At 43.7% G+C, this 17,472-nt stretch overlaps 3 protein-coding genes and 1 pseudogene across 5 annotated transcripts in view; 2 read left to right on the forward strand and 2 right to left on the reverse strand.

The window, feature by feature from the left end:
* LOC135396649 (WD repeat-containing protein 74-like) overlaps positions 1-3,928 on the forward strand; it is a 19,439-nt gene extending 15,511 nt beyond the window's left edge. Inside the window, exon 9 of the mRNA XM_064627739.1 lies at positions 3,644-3,928. Coding sequence (XP_064483809.1) covers positions 3,644-3,922 — 279 coding nt within the window. The 3' untranslated portion in view covers positions 3,923-3,928. The remainder of the gene's footprint in view (positions 1-3,643) is intronic.
* On the reverse strand, positions 3,924-13,692 carry LOC135396650 (distal membrane-arm assembly complex protein 2-like). Its single transcript, XM_064627740.1, has 5 exons — positions 13,575-13,692; positions 12,767-13,077; positions 9,744-9,964; positions 9,511-9,673; positions 3,924-4,174 (listed from the first exon to the last, which is right to left on the reverse strand). The coding sequence occupies exons 2-5, from the start codon at positions 13,042-13,044 to the stop codon at positions 3,997-3,999; spliced, it is 840 nt and encodes a 279-aa protein (XP_064483810.1). The 5' UTR covers positions 13,045-13,077; positions 13,575-13,692; the 3' UTR covers positions 3,924-3,996.
* LOC135397452 (uncharacterized) lies at positions 4,190-8,025 on the reverse strand (annotated as a pseudogene).
* Positions 13,693-13,849: 157 nt separating the features above from the next.
* LOC135396646 (GRIP and coiled-coil domain-containing protein 1-like) overlaps positions 13,850-17,472 on the forward strand; it is a 29,883-nt gene continuing 26,260 nt past the window's right edge. Inside the window, exons 1-5 of one of the 3 annotated variants that reach the window (XM_064627730.1) lie at positions 13,850-14,108; positions 14,285-14,428; positions 14,497-14,705; positions 14,795-14,995; positions 16,538-16,696. In XM_064627730.1, the coding sequence (XP_064483800.1) occupies positions 14,332-14,428; positions 14,497-14,705; positions 14,795-14,995; positions 16,538-16,696 (666 nt within the window). In that variant the 5' untranslated portion in view covers positions 13,850-14,108; positions 14,285-14,331. The remainder of the gene's footprint in view (positions 14,109-14,284; positions 14,429-14,496; positions 14,706-14,794; positions 14,996-16,537; positions 16,697-17,472) is intronic. The other 2 variants (XM_064627729.1, XM_064627732.1) reach the window with 2 other exon arrangements.

The following is a 17,472-nucleotide window of genomic DNA, read 5'->3' on the forward strand; positions in this document are numbered from 1 at the left end:
ATAATCCCAAGCTTCATGAACAGTCGTGGCATCGTACTGGGAGTTGTCTGGGCTCTGTACTCGTGCAGTTTGTCTTGCATTGGTTAGTGATAGAAGACTGTTGCCATTTATCTGTGACAGCCGATTACTATCTAAATAAGAGACGACCGGGGCCAGTTGGTACATGACAGTGAAGACGACGAAAGTAACACAGGGACAGACAGGGAATGTCGCACGTTCAACCTTTAATCGTATGATTAAAGGTTGCAAGTTTGACACTCCCTGTCTGGGTCTCTGTGTTGCTTTCGTCATCTTCGCTGATGACTCTCTAAACCTGCCCCTGCGTGACTGATTTTTACTTGATTGATATTACTAGTACATTTCTGCCAAAATTTCTCAGCAAACCCTATACATGGCTGTTTTGTAATGTTGGTGCCTTCGCTGACACCAGAAACGGACCGGTTCAGTTGCAGGCTTGGTGATCTCCTGAGTGAATCCGAGCAAAGATTCTTCGAGTTCAGAATACTTGAAACAGGGCTTTTTTGGTCGCAGTTTTCTGCAGCTGTGGACAACGTTCCTGATGACTTACAAATAGAACTGATCGACCTGCAGTGCGACGTCCCGATATAGGACAAATTCAGTGAAGTTGGTGCGGCTTCGTTTTATTCTTACATTGGACGAAAGTATCCGAAGATACGTATGTTGTCACAGAGGAACCTGTTCATCTTCGGTACAACAGACGTCTAATAATAACGATAATAATTTGTAGCTTTACGTCGCAAGACAGCTGTATCAACACAGGTCTGCGAGCAGGTGTTTTCTGTGATGAACCTGAATAAGTGAAAGTTACACTCACAACTCAAACAACTGCGCGGTCACTTTCACCTGATGTTCACGCAGCAGTTAAAAACAAGAGGTGCCAAGTTTCCTCAGCACACTGCAAATGAAAAGGATTGCTGACCATGTGATTCAGCACTGCAAATATATACGTTTTATGTCGCAGTAAGTTCTGTGTTGCATCATCTATACTATCAGGAACAGGCTACCCCATACCCGTGGTATGCGGCCCGCGTAGCTCCTCCATGGCTCAATGCGGCCCGCAGGCATGGATGAGTTCGGCACCCGTGTTATAGGAACTTTGTAGGAAGGAGTTTACAATACATGCCCTGGGGAAGTTACATCTTTAGGACACCCTTTTTGTTCCTGGGCTGTAGGCACTATTTAAGAGTCTTAACTTTTTGAAGGCAACCTCCCAGACATCAAATCAGAATTCCCCGCTGCAACTGCTAAACTACACACGGGAGGGACGCCGCCCCTTCCTCAGGCGAAGTATGCACAATAGACTGGGCTAACGTTATCTTAAGCTAAACTACAATCTGTCTGTTTGTCCTGCAGCTTGGACGATTTCGTAAAGCAGGCTTCACCTCATGCAGGGAAGCGTCAGGTGAAGCCCACTCTCGGGAGGTGTCGTTCGTATTCAGCAAATAGTCGAATATCCGGAAACCCGAATATACCGCACACCCCTAAAAACAAGGGATTCCTTGAAATTCTGTGCCAAACGAAGGATTCCGGGATTAATTCCGAATTTCGCAGAAAACTGAGGGCCTTAATCATCATTATCAGCACATGAAGAAAAGTAACAAAGTTAAGTAAATTAAAAGGGCTCCCCAGGCCCTGTCAGAGTTCATTTGTCTTTTCCTCGAACCAGGTATACAACAGCTCACTTGCATATTACTTTTATGTTCAACCAAACCAAAACAGGTATTTCTCTATATCTTAATGATGCCCTTGTAACATTCGGGGATAATTAAGATTTAATTTTGTTTCCTCGTGTTCCATCAAGCCAGTGTGTTTTATCAGTACAACAAATTTGGTTGAGCAAAGGCCAGATGCAGTAAAACTGCAAATATTTTGCCAATCCATGAGGGTGCACAGTTGTGCCTGCACCTGCACATGAAAGCACAGCCTGAGAGCATCACAAATCCTCTATGAATGTTCAGGTTTGGAGCAGATAAAGCCGTGTTTGAACTTTTCTCCATGTGCCATCTTATCAACTGTTTGCTCTGTAGCATAATCGTAGTGCTCGTTTTTCGCATTCCCGCTTGTCCGGATTTCACCCGGACAGCTTGCAAATTCTAGTTTTGTGTTCGATGTCCGGGTGTAGAGTGATCTGTATGCGAAATCTTTGGAAACAGAAAAGGCAGAAGTAAATTATAGCACTAGTCTACATCATTGTTAAACTTAAAGAGGTACACTATAATAGAATGAAGTATAGAAAAGCATACAAAATTGCAAATTCTACCTCACTGTTTTTTACCTCAAAGCTCTTTTGACCTTTTTGGACACCATAGGACTTCGATCCTTATTTTGAAGGGGCTCATTATTTCATTCCCCACATCACCACCAGCAATGGGGTAGAGTATCGCCCCTGGCGATCAAACTCCCCATTCATTATCTCCAAATGAAGTTGTTTTTGCTGTACGTCACCGTAGCCTCTTAACCTTTACCTCTCTTGAGACTTCATGAAAGCAAACCGTTGCCCCCTTGTTGGCAGCAAAGTCAAACAAAAAATGTAAGTTTAAGTTGTATTAGACTCTCTGCATGCTATTGTGTTATGCTGGGTGAGCAGATGTCTCTGTGCCGATGATAAACCTTGCTCGGACTACCTATAGTTAGAAGGTTTTAAAAAACCTGTCACGTTAGGTACTTTAAACAAGGGAAGGGTAAAACGGTTTTCCACCAGCACACCCTCAAGCGGCGCAAGATAGAACCCCCAGGAGGAGTTTGGAAATTGCCGCAGGCAAAGGTGGCAACCCTACTTACCTTGCTGAGCTCTTCGTTTTTAATCTGTTGCAGCATTTTTGCATCCTGTTAGGTACATATGTAGGTGAGCGTGTGTGCAGGTGTGCCAGCAGTTACCCGTGTGGTTTTGCTATTTGCGAGTAGAACTTCTGCGTCGCTGCAGGTTGTGTGTAAAGTGCATGTATACCTGCATTACCTGCACCCCACTGAGCTAACACCCTTTTACACCATCTTGGTAATTTGTAGAGTAATTCTGGTATATTTTACAGTTGCGAGCCCAAAATATACCCAAAGAGTAAATATTTCTTATTATTGTGCTGTCATTTGACCTTTCTCCAATGCACCTGTACTTTTCGCGTAATTAGCTGGCAAATTACAAACACTGAGCAGAACAGCACACACACTTGGGAGAGGGGGGGGAATGGCTCTACCCTGCAACACACAAGCTGCTTAGCCGAATCTCTCAGCATATTGCGAAGACAGGAGCAGTAATTACCATGCCAGTCATTCGACAAACGTCGTGCGAGTGCAATTGCACTGCTGACAAAGTAGCTTGTGTGCCGTTTGAAGAACTTGCAAACTCATGTAAGAAGCACTAAGGGGCTTTGGCCCACGAGATTATTCTAAAAGAAAAGGAGCTCATTTTGGCACAGTCATGAAAATTTGCATAACTTATTAGTACTTAAGTTTTTAGGGCAGTTCCACTTGAATGTCTTCCTTCAGTCCTCCCTCTGAGTGAGTATGAGTGACGTAGACATAAGTGTAAAGTCGTGACCGTCGGCAAAGCGTACTGTTGCATTGCTGTCCAAAATGATTCATGCACAAAGGAAGTGTTACCATTTGTACTACGTTCCTCTTTCAGATGTATCTGAAGTCACGTCTAAACTGCATCCTTATCCGTACCGACTTCAGCACTACAGAAAAGGTCTGCGAGGATAACAACTCGGATACAGCAAAGGAAGCAGAAGAGCAAGAAGAAGATAATGAGATGTGGGAGGCAATGGAGGAAGTGAATGAAACAAAGGATGTGGAAGACTCCAAGCAAACTGCTCGTGTGTCTAGAAAACGGACAAGTGGTGCCGCAAAAAAACATGCTGCAAAAGTGAAAAAGTGCCAGAAACTGTCCAGTAAAGTAGAATGAATCATTTGTGGAAGCTCTTTTATTTACACGCCTATGGTTATTTTAATGCTAACTACATCTCTTCCCAGAGTCTGTCAGCTTGGGTCTGGTGGTTTGGGCCCGTGTTCGTCGATATTTTCAGATACAAGCCTGGGCTGCCAGTAGTCGACGCCACGGATTTCGCACTGTGGTAGGCAATCTTCTAGCAAAACTGCGACTAAGTTTAGGTTCTTGATCTGGGGCAGGTATCCCAGTGTAACACTCTTCAGATTCCTGCACAGTGTAAGTTTTGAAAGGAGTTAGCAGGTCTTACATTACCCTTCCTATTTCTGTATGTGCTGCACTACAGTTAGTCCTGAGAACATCTGTCCTCATTTCGTGTGGCATGTCAAGGAGGTACCTATTTCTAATACAGGTTTCGAGACAAAAGTTTGCAGAGCAGTGTTGAAAGTGACAAAACAGAACACCACAGTGAATGGGGCTACTATGGTAACATGCACACACTATACCTCAGCAGGAACACAGTTTGTGCAGATAATTTGATAAATTGGACCCACGTGAACAAGGGTAATATCTCAAGGCTTAGAGCTAGTTCTGTGCACAATACTGCTACAGGCAACATTATGGAAATAATTACAAAATACCAAAGCAAAATAACTGTTAAGGCTTAACCGTGTGGCATGAAAAACTACCTAGTTGAATTTTGCCTGAACCGAAATCGGGACCTAACTTTTTTCCGTGCATCACTGCATGCTACTGAACTGGAAGCTGAAGTTCGGCTGAAGACTTCTGGCCTTGGGGCACATAACCTTTCACTCACCCAGCTCAACGAGGTAATCCCTGTATTCAGAGGAGGAAAAGTCGCAGACACGACAACAGTCGACCCGTTTACCACGTCATTGTTGCTATGGTTCTCCTTCCGGCTGAATAGCCATTGGATCCTTGCTACTTCTTCGGTCTACAACCTTCCGATTTCGGAACAGAAATGTAGCCTTGCCAGATCCGACTCAATTCAGAACGAAACTCCAGTTGCCAAAAAAATTTTGGATCAAATTTCGGTTCGGAAAGAATTCGGCCGGTTTTCATGACGTGGTTCACGCTTTACAGCATTTTTTTATTGCATGCAACATCTAGCAACGATAGCCTTTGTGGGTTTTCAAGACCCTGTACAAACCCTGCAGGAAGTCATACCTGATACAAGTTCCCTATCGACATGCAAACCTGCTTCCACAATGCAGGTGTACATACTGTAGCACAAACATCGTTACAATCAGGGATCGGAACCGTTATTTTTTTGGTTCAGTTTGGGTTCAGGTTCAGACATATTGGTACGGTTCGGGTTCAGCTCCGCAGCAGGGCAAAGTATCGGTTCGAACCATTTTAAATCGGTTTGAACCAGTTCAGGAAAGTGAATTTCAAACAGATTGTCATGGGTTAAAAGCAAGCACATCCTTACGATTCTCAAATAACACAAATGTTCTTTTGCTGTTGTTGTTGTTGCTGACACAGCAGTGGTTCACAGCAACACTGCGTGTTACAGATATGTGCATTTCAGGTGCAACGTTACGGTAGCATACTTAAAGCCATTAAATTTCTGCAGTAAAAAACTAGTTTTTCCACGAAGCAGAACCTCAAAATCCGCGAGTGTCTGCGGGAAAAAAAAAGAATTCTGCAGCAGCTTTCTGCGGCTCTGCAAGTGGACTAGGCCTACACAAAAAAATATTTTATTTGTCCTCTTGACTTAGAATACACCAACTAAGCACTCTCTTTTAGGTTCCAGGTAAACAAAGGAAACACAATGGAATAAGTCAGCACTAGCTGATTTACAAGTCCAAGTAGCTATTGTGCTTTAGCATCAATAGATATTTCGTGTTTTGATTACGTAGTGAGTGCCTTTTTTTTTTTAGACAATGTCCCCATATTGGCTAAACGACCTTTCAGCATCAGCTGAGTTGATTGGCACAGGCAGATACCGTAAAGCAATCGATGCTAAAGCAGGCGTAAGCTCTTTCATTCCGGACCAGAAGCTCATGATGTCAAAATCTGTGCCACAGTGTGTTTCTTTTGAAAGAAACTGAGAAAGTGGGTTGTCACTGGCCGGCAACTTGCCTACACTTTTAAGGTATAACTGCCATTCAGCATACAGAATGGCTGAGTGAGCTGCAAGTCTAGGAATGGCACTGTAGTGCTCTCGGTCCTGTGTCAGTGAAGTGATCTGTAGAGGGTCCAAACACCTTATGCACTTGAAAAACCTCCAGGTGTCAGATCCTTCCAAGTAGCACTCTGCTTTCTCGGCAGCTTTCTTCATTCCATTTTTTAGTTTCCTAGAAATGTGGAAAGCTTGGATTGCTGGCACATTTTCAGCTAGCATTAGGCTCTCGAAGTCCTCTTGCACCGCAGCCTTAAAATACCCCCACAATGTAAAGACAGCATTGTAGGCTTTATGACTAGATATCTGTTGGCTCTTTGGCCTGTTGGCTTTTTCCCAAAAACGCTGATGCAGCACATGCTGTACTTTAGTTCTGTGTGTTGCTCACCAAGTAGCTGTTGAAGAAAGCCAATTTGCGCTGTGTCACCATACTTTTCTCGAACCTTCGTTAGAAGAGAAGGGTAGTGCTCAATACAGGGTGTCCCAGCTAACTGTGAACATATTTTTTAAAAATATATATAACACTTTTTCCAAGATGAAATCAATTGCAATATAGCATATGCTGAAGGGCACTCCCTAGGAGGGCATTAGCAAAGTCCAAAGGCAATGTCTTAATTAACTTTTTAATTATAAAAGCTACAAAGTTGTCCGAATGAGAACATCTGTTCCTTTCGGTCACCTGATATCGTAGCCGTTTTCAGAACAAAAATTCGTTCGATAGATCGCCTGCAAAAAAATCGTGAAGGAACGCCATTTTTTCTTTCTTTTGTTCATTGCGCTTCTTAGAAGACGCGTCTTTCCTTCACCCCCAATGTGAGAGGGAGAAAGAGCACACTATCGCCTCTCGCGTCCTGGAAAAAGATTAAAAGGAAACAGAAAATGCAACCCAAGATAAGGCCAGTTCCGATAGAGTCACCCGATACATTTGTTTTTGTTTTGTTTCCGCAAGTTAAAGCTCATCTTCCACGCATGAGGCGGCACTGTACTCCTTTCCCCTCTCACGTTGGAGATGAAGGAAATACGCGTCTGCGAAGATGCGCAATGAACAAAATTAAGAAAAAAAATGGCGTTCCTTCACTTCACTTCGAACGGATTTTTGTTCTGAAAACGGCTACGATATCAGGTGACCGAAGGGAACAGATGTTCTCATTGGGACAACTTTGTAGCTTTTATAATTAAAAAGTTAATTAATGAAAGTTAATTAAGACATTGCCTTTGGACTTTGCTAATGCCCTCCTAGGGAGTGCCCCTTCGGCATATGCTATATTGCAATTGATTTCATCTTGGAAAAAATGTTATATATATTTTTAAAAAATATGTTCACAGTTAGCTGGGACACCCTGTATAAGCCGAATGTACTTCCACAGCCTCTAGCCACGAGTTCTACCGTGTCTTGAATGGCGTCGGGGGTGTCTTGGGTTCTTGTACACCACACTGTTCCAGACACGATTTGTAGAGAGCACGTTTGCTGCTTGACAATCTGAACGCTTTTTTCATTGCCGCTACAAACTGGTCAACGAGTTCAAAAGAGCTCTGCATAGTGCCTCCCACAAGGTTCACCGTATGCGCGACACAAGTAAGGTGTACAGAATTTTTGCATAAGGGTCGGACATGTTCCTTATACGCCTTGATCATGTACACAGCGTTGTCGCTTATGAAAGCCGTGACATCTTCAAACTTGATGCCCGTACGGCGTCACCATCTTGGCTACGATGCGGCCGATGGTACCCGCGTTTACTTCGTCAACGAACAGCACTTCGACGACGATTGGCTTCAGGCGTTCCCCCACGCTGCTCGGTGGCTTCACAAAGAGAGCACTAACGACAGATCTTGATCTGTTGTCGGTGGTCTCGTCCACTATTACAGAGACAGTCGATCCCCGCAATATGTTTTTCAGAGCAGCTACATGTCTTTCGAATAGCTGGGGGAACGCAAACGCGAAGCACGCCAGAATGAGGTATGGAGCCACCGTTAGTCACTCGCCGGTGGAGGAAGCTTCTAAGTTTGGGGTTGTCCACCTTCTCCAGTGGAATATTGGCGGAGATTAGGGCTTCTAGGAATTCCGTTACCACGTCGTCTTTGCCTACCTTGCTTTTCATCACGGATTCCAAGGTTTGTAACCTTGCGTTTGCGTCATCACTTGACTGCTGCACTTGTTCCCGTTTCAGCTTGTCTGCGTTCATGCAATGCTTCCCGCTAGCTAGGTGGTCGTCGATCGTTGATTTTTGTCTGTGATCAACAGATTTTGCACAAGCTTTACAAAAAAGAATTCCGCCGTCTTCATAAAAGCCCGCTGCCTTATATTCACGAGCGCGGGCCCGCACAGTTTTTGTACTCAGATGTGACATTACGCAGCGAGCAAGTTGTGGTTATGCGACGTTGCTCACAGCCACCAGCCGTTCGTGCGCCTCAAGGTGTGTTTTCGCAACCGTGGTTGGTTGGCTCCTTGTCCACGTGACGGCCCCTCCTTCCTCAAGTTTCGCATCGCTGATGCTCCTCACCGTTAGCACTGCGTGTTTGTTTCTTGTGCTTTTCGCTTTCGTTTTTACAGTTGACGAAGAAAATTCCCCCAAACATGAAAACTGCATGAAAATTTGGAAAACTGAACGGGATATTGTCAGTTCCGCGCATTTCTGCACAAAAACACGTATTCTGCGAAGAATCTTCATTTCCGCGGGATTTCACGGAACTGCGGAAAGCTAAGGGCTTTAAGCATACTGTACTCTCTAGTTTACTCATCGTATACACATGTTACATCCTGCTAAGGGACTTGAAAGCCCGAAATGAAAATAAAACTTGGGGTTACTGTACGACAAAAATCACGTACAAGGAAGCCCGCGACTGCCAAAAAGAAGAAGCAAATAGCTTGTCTTTTTTGACCATATATATTCCGGAAGTGTGTAATGTGCCTCCTCCACGAGTATTCTTGGGAGTTTCCCTTTTTCTTATGGAAATATTATAACAACCCTCTGTCTAGTCAGGTATTAGCCGCTAAGGTAATTCAGCCTACCATACAACATACGAAGGAGGAAATACGAAATACCTCGCACACTTGGGTTGCAGTTTTGTTTTGTTCAGGTTTAGAATTTTCTTGGGAACCCCGTTCAGTTCGTTATGTAAATCGTAGTTCCGATATATCCCAACGTACGTTATGTCTGAGCCATTTCGCGAACCAGTAACCGCCTAATATTTTCGGTTCGGTTCAGTTCCGGTTCAGCAAAAAATATGGTGGCTTTCGGTTCAGTTTCGGTTCTGACCCCTAGTTACAATGCCTTTGGCAACACCCTGCACCTTGTAGTCATGTCATACCGAGAGGCTGTTGCCTCTCCCTAACAATATATGAAGGAGCATATGCCCCTTTGCCCCCACTGCTCTGCGTCAGACGTACTATGACGAAGTAGACTGAATGGATCTCGGACTACAAGTTTTACAAGGCAGCAAGGTGTACAGCCATACATACGTGAGTCTGTAGAGTGAAGACAAGCCACGTTCTGTGATCTGGGTGCAACCCGACAAGTCAAGATGCTCGAGCGTATCTTGGAACTGGCTCAGACGATCGACGCACCAGTCATCAATGAAAGGGCAACCGCACAAGCGCAGAGCTTTTAAGCTGCCCAGGTGCACTGAGATCCACAAAGGAAGGAAGGTTATTTCTGGATAACTTTCTGCCATAAGGCTATCGCATATACCTACCAAGATTTTCAAAGCCTTCGTAAATCAGCTCAGTTTCTGAAGCATCAATAGCCTCCAGATTCCAGCCCTCCTCATGTCGTATGGGTAGCCCCGTTTCCTCATCCTCCTTTTTCTTGTACCATTCCTCCTTGCCAACAAATTTCACAGATGCGCCACGGTGCAGTAAGAATGCTGCCGCAGCCAAATCGGGACCCAAGATACCGTGTCTTTCCGGGATATACCTTTTCAAAGACGTTTGTATAGGTACATTTTAGTCAAGTACAGGGCAGCACTAACAATGCCCTGAACCCAAGGATGAAAAATACCAGTATATATCATGTTAATGTGCACATTGATATCAATATCATGGTTAACACTGGCATATCAGTAAGACATGAAATTGATTAAACCCAAGCGTAGAATATGCTTAGGGTTCTTCGTTTTTGGGTTAAACCCGATTTTTCACGATAGTTAGTTAGAGATAGTTTAGATAGTTTTTTACAGATAGTTAGAGATAGAGTTTCGGATAGTTCCACTTTTGTGCTCCAATGTTTTGGGGTAGAATTGCCTCAGCAGTGTTCAGTTTTAAGTAGAGGTGTGTGAATATTCGAAATTTCGAATACGAATCGAATATTTGCGATATTCGATTCGTATTCGTATTCGGAAATTTGATATTCGAAGTTTTTGAATATCACAGCAGCTTATTACAAAGCTGTCGCATGCTGCGCGTTGGAATTTGTACGTTGCGGTGTCTGCGCAGAACAAGAAAAAGAACAGCTGCAAAGCGACGCGCGGAGCTTCCAAGGTACGCTCAGCTGCGAATGCGCCGCTACACGTTCGGTAACCGAAACTGAAACCGAAACTAGTGCAGTTGCAGCCGCCATCCAAACCGCCAAACGCAAAACCGCGGTACGCTTCATGCATCGTCAGCACATTTGCGGCTTTAGTGGATTGCAAATAAACTCTGAACATTCGTATGAGGCCTACAGTTCCGTGAAATTTCGGTTTAATATCGAAATTTTGTTGGTGTTGAGCTGAATACCGCTGTTCACCGTGCCATTGCATGCATAGCCAGAACCCGCTTCTCGAACGCGTTTTTTCGGTTTCGATTTGTGGTTGTCAGCGATATATGATAGAATTATGCTCGCGTGCGATGATAGCGATAATCGAGGAGTGAGACATGACGATATTTCGACAAATGTTCACCAACTCCGGCGCTGTGCGACCGCGTATGTTAAAACGTGTCAACTAGGATGACAATCACATTGCGGAGTCATTTGAAACTGCACTAACTGTTGTAACAAATGATATAGCAAGACGCATATAGCCTTAAGCCCGACCTGCATGGAACGATTTTGCTCGCGCGTGGGCGCGACAAAGCTTTGAGGCGCCCGCAGATTTTTGCCGTGAAATGAAAGAAGCGCCGAACACGAACGCCGCGGAAACAATCACGCGTGATGAGCACAGTCATACAACATCGTCGAGGATCGCGATTTTACTGCGCTAATGAATGAAGCTGTTCCAAGCTATGCATCACCGTCAGGAACGATGGTCTCACGCGTGACGTCACGCGTGAGAGCACAGTGAAACTGTGCAGCTTCTCGCGTACACGACAAATGTGGAAGGCATTGTCAGTGCAAGAAGAAAGCACTTGCCACCTTCAGTTTCCTTCTGAGATGTGCTCATCACTAGACCATCCCACATTCTGAACATGTCATTACTCTTTACTTCCACTCTGTCTGTTTCACCAGCACTTGCAATGCCAACACAGGTGTTCACCGTACATGAAAGATTTTTGAAGTGCAAGTTTTTGTTTATGGTTTTCAGCTTGCCTCATGAGAACAGCACATTGTTCCACTGTAAAAATAATTTTACTGTACATGTGCATATAAGCATCTATACCCTATGCTAAGCCCCAATACATTAATACATATTCCGTATTAGCACTTGGGACATTTTTCTAAGGATAACACAACTGTGACGATGTTTGTTTTCAGAGCTTAATTAACTTAATTAACTCTTAACTTGAATAACCCTTATCTTAATTAACTCTTAGAAGCCTTTATACTATGGCATGATATCCGATTCGATATTCGAAGGACAATTTTGCAGATATTCGTATTCGATTCGTATTCGGAAATTTCAATATTCGCACACCTCTAGTTTTAAGCTCTTATCAATCACTTTTGGGGCCGACCTTGTGTCAGGTGGCAAAGAAGGGTGTCAGAAGGCTGAATTTCTGACTTTAGCGTCAAGAAAGCATGACAAAGCACTGTGGGGCTCTGAATTTTCAGAGTTTGTAGCTGGGAGTCTGTGCAATACAGTTGCACTAAAGCTGTATTAATTCAGCATTATGCATGTTCTTGCTACTGTTCTAAGGAAGAGAGTTCTTGCAAAGTGTCGAATTTCTACCGTACTGCAGACAGAAATAAATTCTTAACCTCAGTACTTAAAGGGGCACAAAAGTGGAAGAATAAACACCAACACAAAAGGAATGAGAGCCATCCGTTGCGTCGTTAATGCCTCATGGGCAAAAGAACCTGCAATTTACGCTTTCCCTCTCCCTCTCTTCCTCAAGAAGCCCGACAATACGGAGAGGCCTCGAATGATCCGCAAGTGATTGGACAAATCATTTGCGGAGACCAATGACGATGCACACCGCATCGTCGGCCTTCTTCAGGAATTTGGAGGAGAGAGAGAGAGGAAAGGCGTACGTTGCGGTTTCTTAAGCTCATAAATCACGAACGACGCAATGGGTGAATCCTAATCCTTCGAGAATTTGTCTGTGCTCCTTGTCTCGGGTTTATTTCGCAGTCCTGCACCAGCTTGTCAGCACCATTTCGCTTTTGGCTAATCCTTTTATGTTGGTTAAGGTGATGGCGTCTTTCATTTGACAAGGAGAAAGTTTTGCGCTTTAGTGCCCCTTTAAGGCAAATGTAATGTGTGATATCCATGGACATATTGACGGTAAGTTCAATTTGTGCTTGGGAAGGGGGGGGGGGCGGTGTTCCAACAGATAAAAGAGAATTGCATGCATCACACACCTTTGATCATAAACACGCTTTTCAAACGTGCGAAGCTTCCTTTTCTCTCGAAGCATGTCCAGTGTCATGTGTGGTATCTGATGTAAACGTGACAGGAAATCAACATTGATGCTACGCTTCGAGAACAGCTCCGCCAATCCAAGAAGTATGTCTGGTTTTTCTTCTTCCCGCTGTTTGTGGTAGCATCTGGACTGCAACAGGGGAGTGTGCATCACTGCAGGCCATGGCAGTGCTACATACTTTGAATACAAAAATGAAGCTACTTTGCTGCTCAACATTATCGCTGTGTCGCTTCAGCAGTAGTCCACAGGCTGAAAGAAAAAAAAAGCAATAGTAATCATACGAGTAGAATTGAAATCGTATACATGACAAGTTTTCGGGTTTAGAAGGGCCCAACCAATCAAATTTTGTTACGAAATCAGTTATTTCAATGACAATTAACCACTACTATCCCTTGAAAAGTGCTCTCCGAACATTTAGTTGCACAGTACATTGGCGTGTTGTCTTTTGGCCGTATGGTTTGTAATTCGCCATCCCCACGTCTACACAGAGGCACTTTAGCATAAATTGCCTTTCAAGCGTTCAATGAATGTCCACTGTTAGAAAGGTGTCGCATACTTTGCGCGTGACCGGTGCTACTACAACGAACGGGGGGTTTACGTCGCGAGACAACTGAGATCATGAGCGACTACAACGAAAGTACCGCTCTTTCGAACAAAACGAGTTCTCATAGGGACGCCGAGTGATTACATGCATTTGATGTTGTTGGAATAAAGCACATGTGCAATTGTTCGAAACGTGTACGTACAAGAGCTACAAACTGAATCGCAATTCCATTCGTAGATGGATGTGGATGGATGCGTATTTATTCCATGGCATGCATGCAAACCGCAGAGCCGTTTATGCAACACCGCAATGCAGCAACACCAACGAAGCTATAATCGCTATAATGGCTATATTATGTTGATTAGGTCGCGACGTTATATCTATAAATAAATAAATAAAATAACGCTCTGAGTGGACAGAAATATTCTCAATTTGAGTAAACCATATCAAATTAATAGCATATTCTTTCATGCTTGCAGCGGCGTCTGCTCTGCTGTCGCTCTAGTTGATGTGATGAAGCAGGGTGCAAAACAAGGCATATGCCCAATCGTCCATATGGATAATACAGGTCGTAATTGTATTTGATACAGTGACACAGATGTCAGCAAATTGGCTAATAATAAGGGTGTAGTTCGGAGTGGTTACAGTTTCGTGTGCAGCTGTAATGTTATGAGGGAAGAATCGGACACATCTGACGAGGAACGAACACAATCAAGCTGACAAATTGATATAATACGTAAGTTGAACCATGGCCTGTCAACTGACCGATTCGATTGAGAAATAACACCGTAAATGAAGTCGTGCTTCTCCGTTATGAACCTCTAACAAGTGTTCAGGACAGGTTATTCCGGGGGAAATGAATTTTCAGCGTGCTTCGTTGATATTTGAAAAGTTTCTTTTTATGGCTTCCAGGAAAAGCGAAGAAGTAGGCACAGTTTGCATTGTTTTACAGATCTGAAATGACTACCATTACTGAGCATACGAACCGCAGAGAGCTCTGCGAAATAATTTGCGCGCAGCAGGAGAAGCTGAAGCATTACCAGACGAAACTTAAAGGTAAAACCTTACTGTCTTCTCGCACAATTCCCTTTGTATATCTTTGGAAACGTCGTCTAATTTGGCAGATCTTGTACGTGGGTACAAGAGTCTACAAAAGGAAAAAGAGGCATTGGAAGCCAGTTTCAAGGCCATAAGTTCGCAGAAGAAGACGAATGTTCCTGAAGACACACAGAAAGTGGAAAACAAATTTGGTGACACTGACAAAGAGGAGAGTGAAAGTTCCGAGAAGTCTCAAGAAACACAGGATGCAGGACATGCAGAGCACAGTTCCATTGTAGGTGACTGATGCCATACTGAAAAGAAAGTTTTCACTATTCTGACACTATCCTAACTGTGTCCTGCTAAAATACAATTAATTCGCAGGGATGCAAAGACAGCCAGCAGGTGGAAGCCTTATCTGAGGCCTTAGTAACTCTCACAGAAGAAAAGTCCCGCATGGAGGCAGCCTTTCAAGGTGACAGACGTAGGCTTCTGCAGGAGAAAGAAGTCGCTATAAAACAGCTCAATGAACAGGAACAGGCAGCATCTGCCAATGTCAAGGCACTTGAGGCCAAGTTGTCAGAGGTATGCCTTGTACTCCAGGAGTACATCTGGAATTTCAGTTCAGGAAGAGCGCAGTTGCCCGACATACTTGCTCACAATTTCTTGTCCGCATTGCACCGGCTGCAGTCGGTACAGCTAAATGTGGCTTATAGTGGTATTTCTGTGTATCAAGATTCTTGGGCAACACTAGGACTTTCAATAATTAACGGAACTGTGAAATCACATTTGGGATTGCTCAACGCTTTAACTGATCAAGCAGGCTATTGGGTGCAACCATCCAAATATTTTTCATATGCAGGATCATATCACAATTTACAAAAACACCCAGAAAAAATGGTCTTGTGCGGAGCTCCGTGACCTTGGAGATGTGACCCAAAGTTCTGCCGTAGCACGGTGTTGCATGGGCGTGTGGCGAGTACTAATGAGCGAGCCACTTGCTCGATGCTCCCATCAGTACACCTGGCATCATGAAGTGATGTAGTTCCCCAATGGGGTTTCTGAAGGAGTTCAGGGGTTTCTTGACCCTGTTGAGATCCTTTAACACACTACGGGTCCGCTATGATCATTGTGTTTGGTGTGGGAATGCATTTGTTTCTCATGCAACCAGCCACAGCTAAAAAACAAAAAAATTTGTGGATGGGTCTTTCACTGTAAAATCATCTAAATGCTGCACATCATTAAAAAATGAGAGGTTGAGAAAACATATGCAACTCACTATATGTATGGTTCTGTTCCATCAACGAGAATAATGAATCAACGAGATTCAGTATGTGAAGTCCCACATTCCTCTGTTTTAGTTCACATTCCTCATTTCGAGATTTTTCTTCTTTTTTTCTGTTGGGTTTCTAAAACTGTGAGTTATTCAAACCACCATCAATGGTGGGGCCAAACAGTGCTCAGAGACGTCGGCAGGCAAAGTGGCGTTTTATCCGTGCACCCTTGCCCAGAGGCTTCTCTGGTGTCCGGCTCCCTTTTTACAAGAGTCTAGGTCACCACAGAAAACTATGCACTTCCTTTCTCCATGATAACACATCACTACAAAAATAGACGAGGAGGTGAATAGTTGAGAGCGATGGAGGAACCTGTGCTGCACGTGATCTCCGGTGTACAATAGCTTCATAACACAAAGTTTCAGAAATCAATATTTACAATGTGATTTCTACAAGAGGTTTGGAAATAGTTTATCAACCCCTTTAACACTGTCTTGGCAGTTGTGATACCCATACAGATAAAAGATCCCCCAACATCTGCGTTCCACCATCTTTCTGGCTTCATGTGTAGTTGAATGCAGGCAGATTTTCATCAGTTGTTTGTATTGTAGTGCTACCAGCTGAACGCATAACATTTCAATGGAAGGTCATCCCTTAAAATGTAGCTTGAACAACTTGCTTTTTGTTACAAAAACAAGAACAAACAACATTATTTTGCTGGTAATAACGAGATAAAGACATGAACCTCAATAACTTCCTCCTCACCACATTGTTCACCTGAAGTACACGCCCAAATCACTTTCCTTTTAGTATTACGGAGCATTTGACAGCCTACTTTTCTACCATGCAACAGCTTCGCATGAAACTCCGTGAGGAACAGACACAACGTGAACATGAAGAAAGCAATCATGCAGCTATGTTGCGTGAGCTGCAGCGTCTAGTCGCGCAGGAACGCCGCACACGAGAGGCTCTTGAAGAGAAGTTGGAAGCTGTCACACTTCGAGCTGCACAGGTAAGGTCCACATAAGTCCACACAGTGGTCACATCATATCAAACAGTCGTCTGGTTGCACAGCCAGGTGGCGCAGGTGCTTCACCCAATCAACGAAGGTTTTCGTGCTTCATATGCTTTATGGACTATTGTTTTACAGAATTACGTTTCAATGGAGGACTCGTTTCTAAGGATGTTGTCGTATAGAACTAAGGCCCTGGATTGAGTTTAATAGAGGGATTGGTGCGTCAGTGCATCATTGACTGTCCATGCCAGCATGTATAATTGTTGAATATGCATGGGCTGCAACAAATTTTGACTATGTTACTTGATAAATATTGGAGGAGAGAGAGAGAGCAATTTGACATTTGAGTAAAACATTTGTTGTTAATTTTCAGGCCTAGATTATGTGCATTCCTCAAGTTCATCTCATGTCTTTGCTTTAGGATAATTTCTTTTTTTCGAGAGTGCATAAATATCGGGCCGACATTAATTTTGACACCTCACATGTAGCTCTAGCTATGACACTACAGGTTGCAGTATCTCGGACTCTTCGTGGCCACTTTTCAATTACCCTTTTCACATTGTCTATTGCACTGTATCCCAAATATTGTTTGTAACTACAAGACAATCTTGTAAACTATTAGCGGTGCTCTCTTGGTTCATGCCTATCAGCAAATCGTCATAGGCAAGTGATGCAAAGCAAAGCAATCAGCCAGTAGTATTACGCACCTATCTTTCAAGGGACTACGAAACAATTTTTACTTGTTTTTGTTTAACAGAAGAGATGTTCGTGAA

The sequence above is a fragment of the Ornithodoros turicata genome, chromosome 6, assembly GCF_037126465.1.
Source record: "Ornithodoros turicata isolate Travis chromosome 6, ASM3712646v1, whole genome shotgun sequence".
NCBI lineage: Eukaryota > Metazoa > Arthropoda > Arachnida > Ixodida > Argasidae > Ornithodoros > Ornithodoros turicata.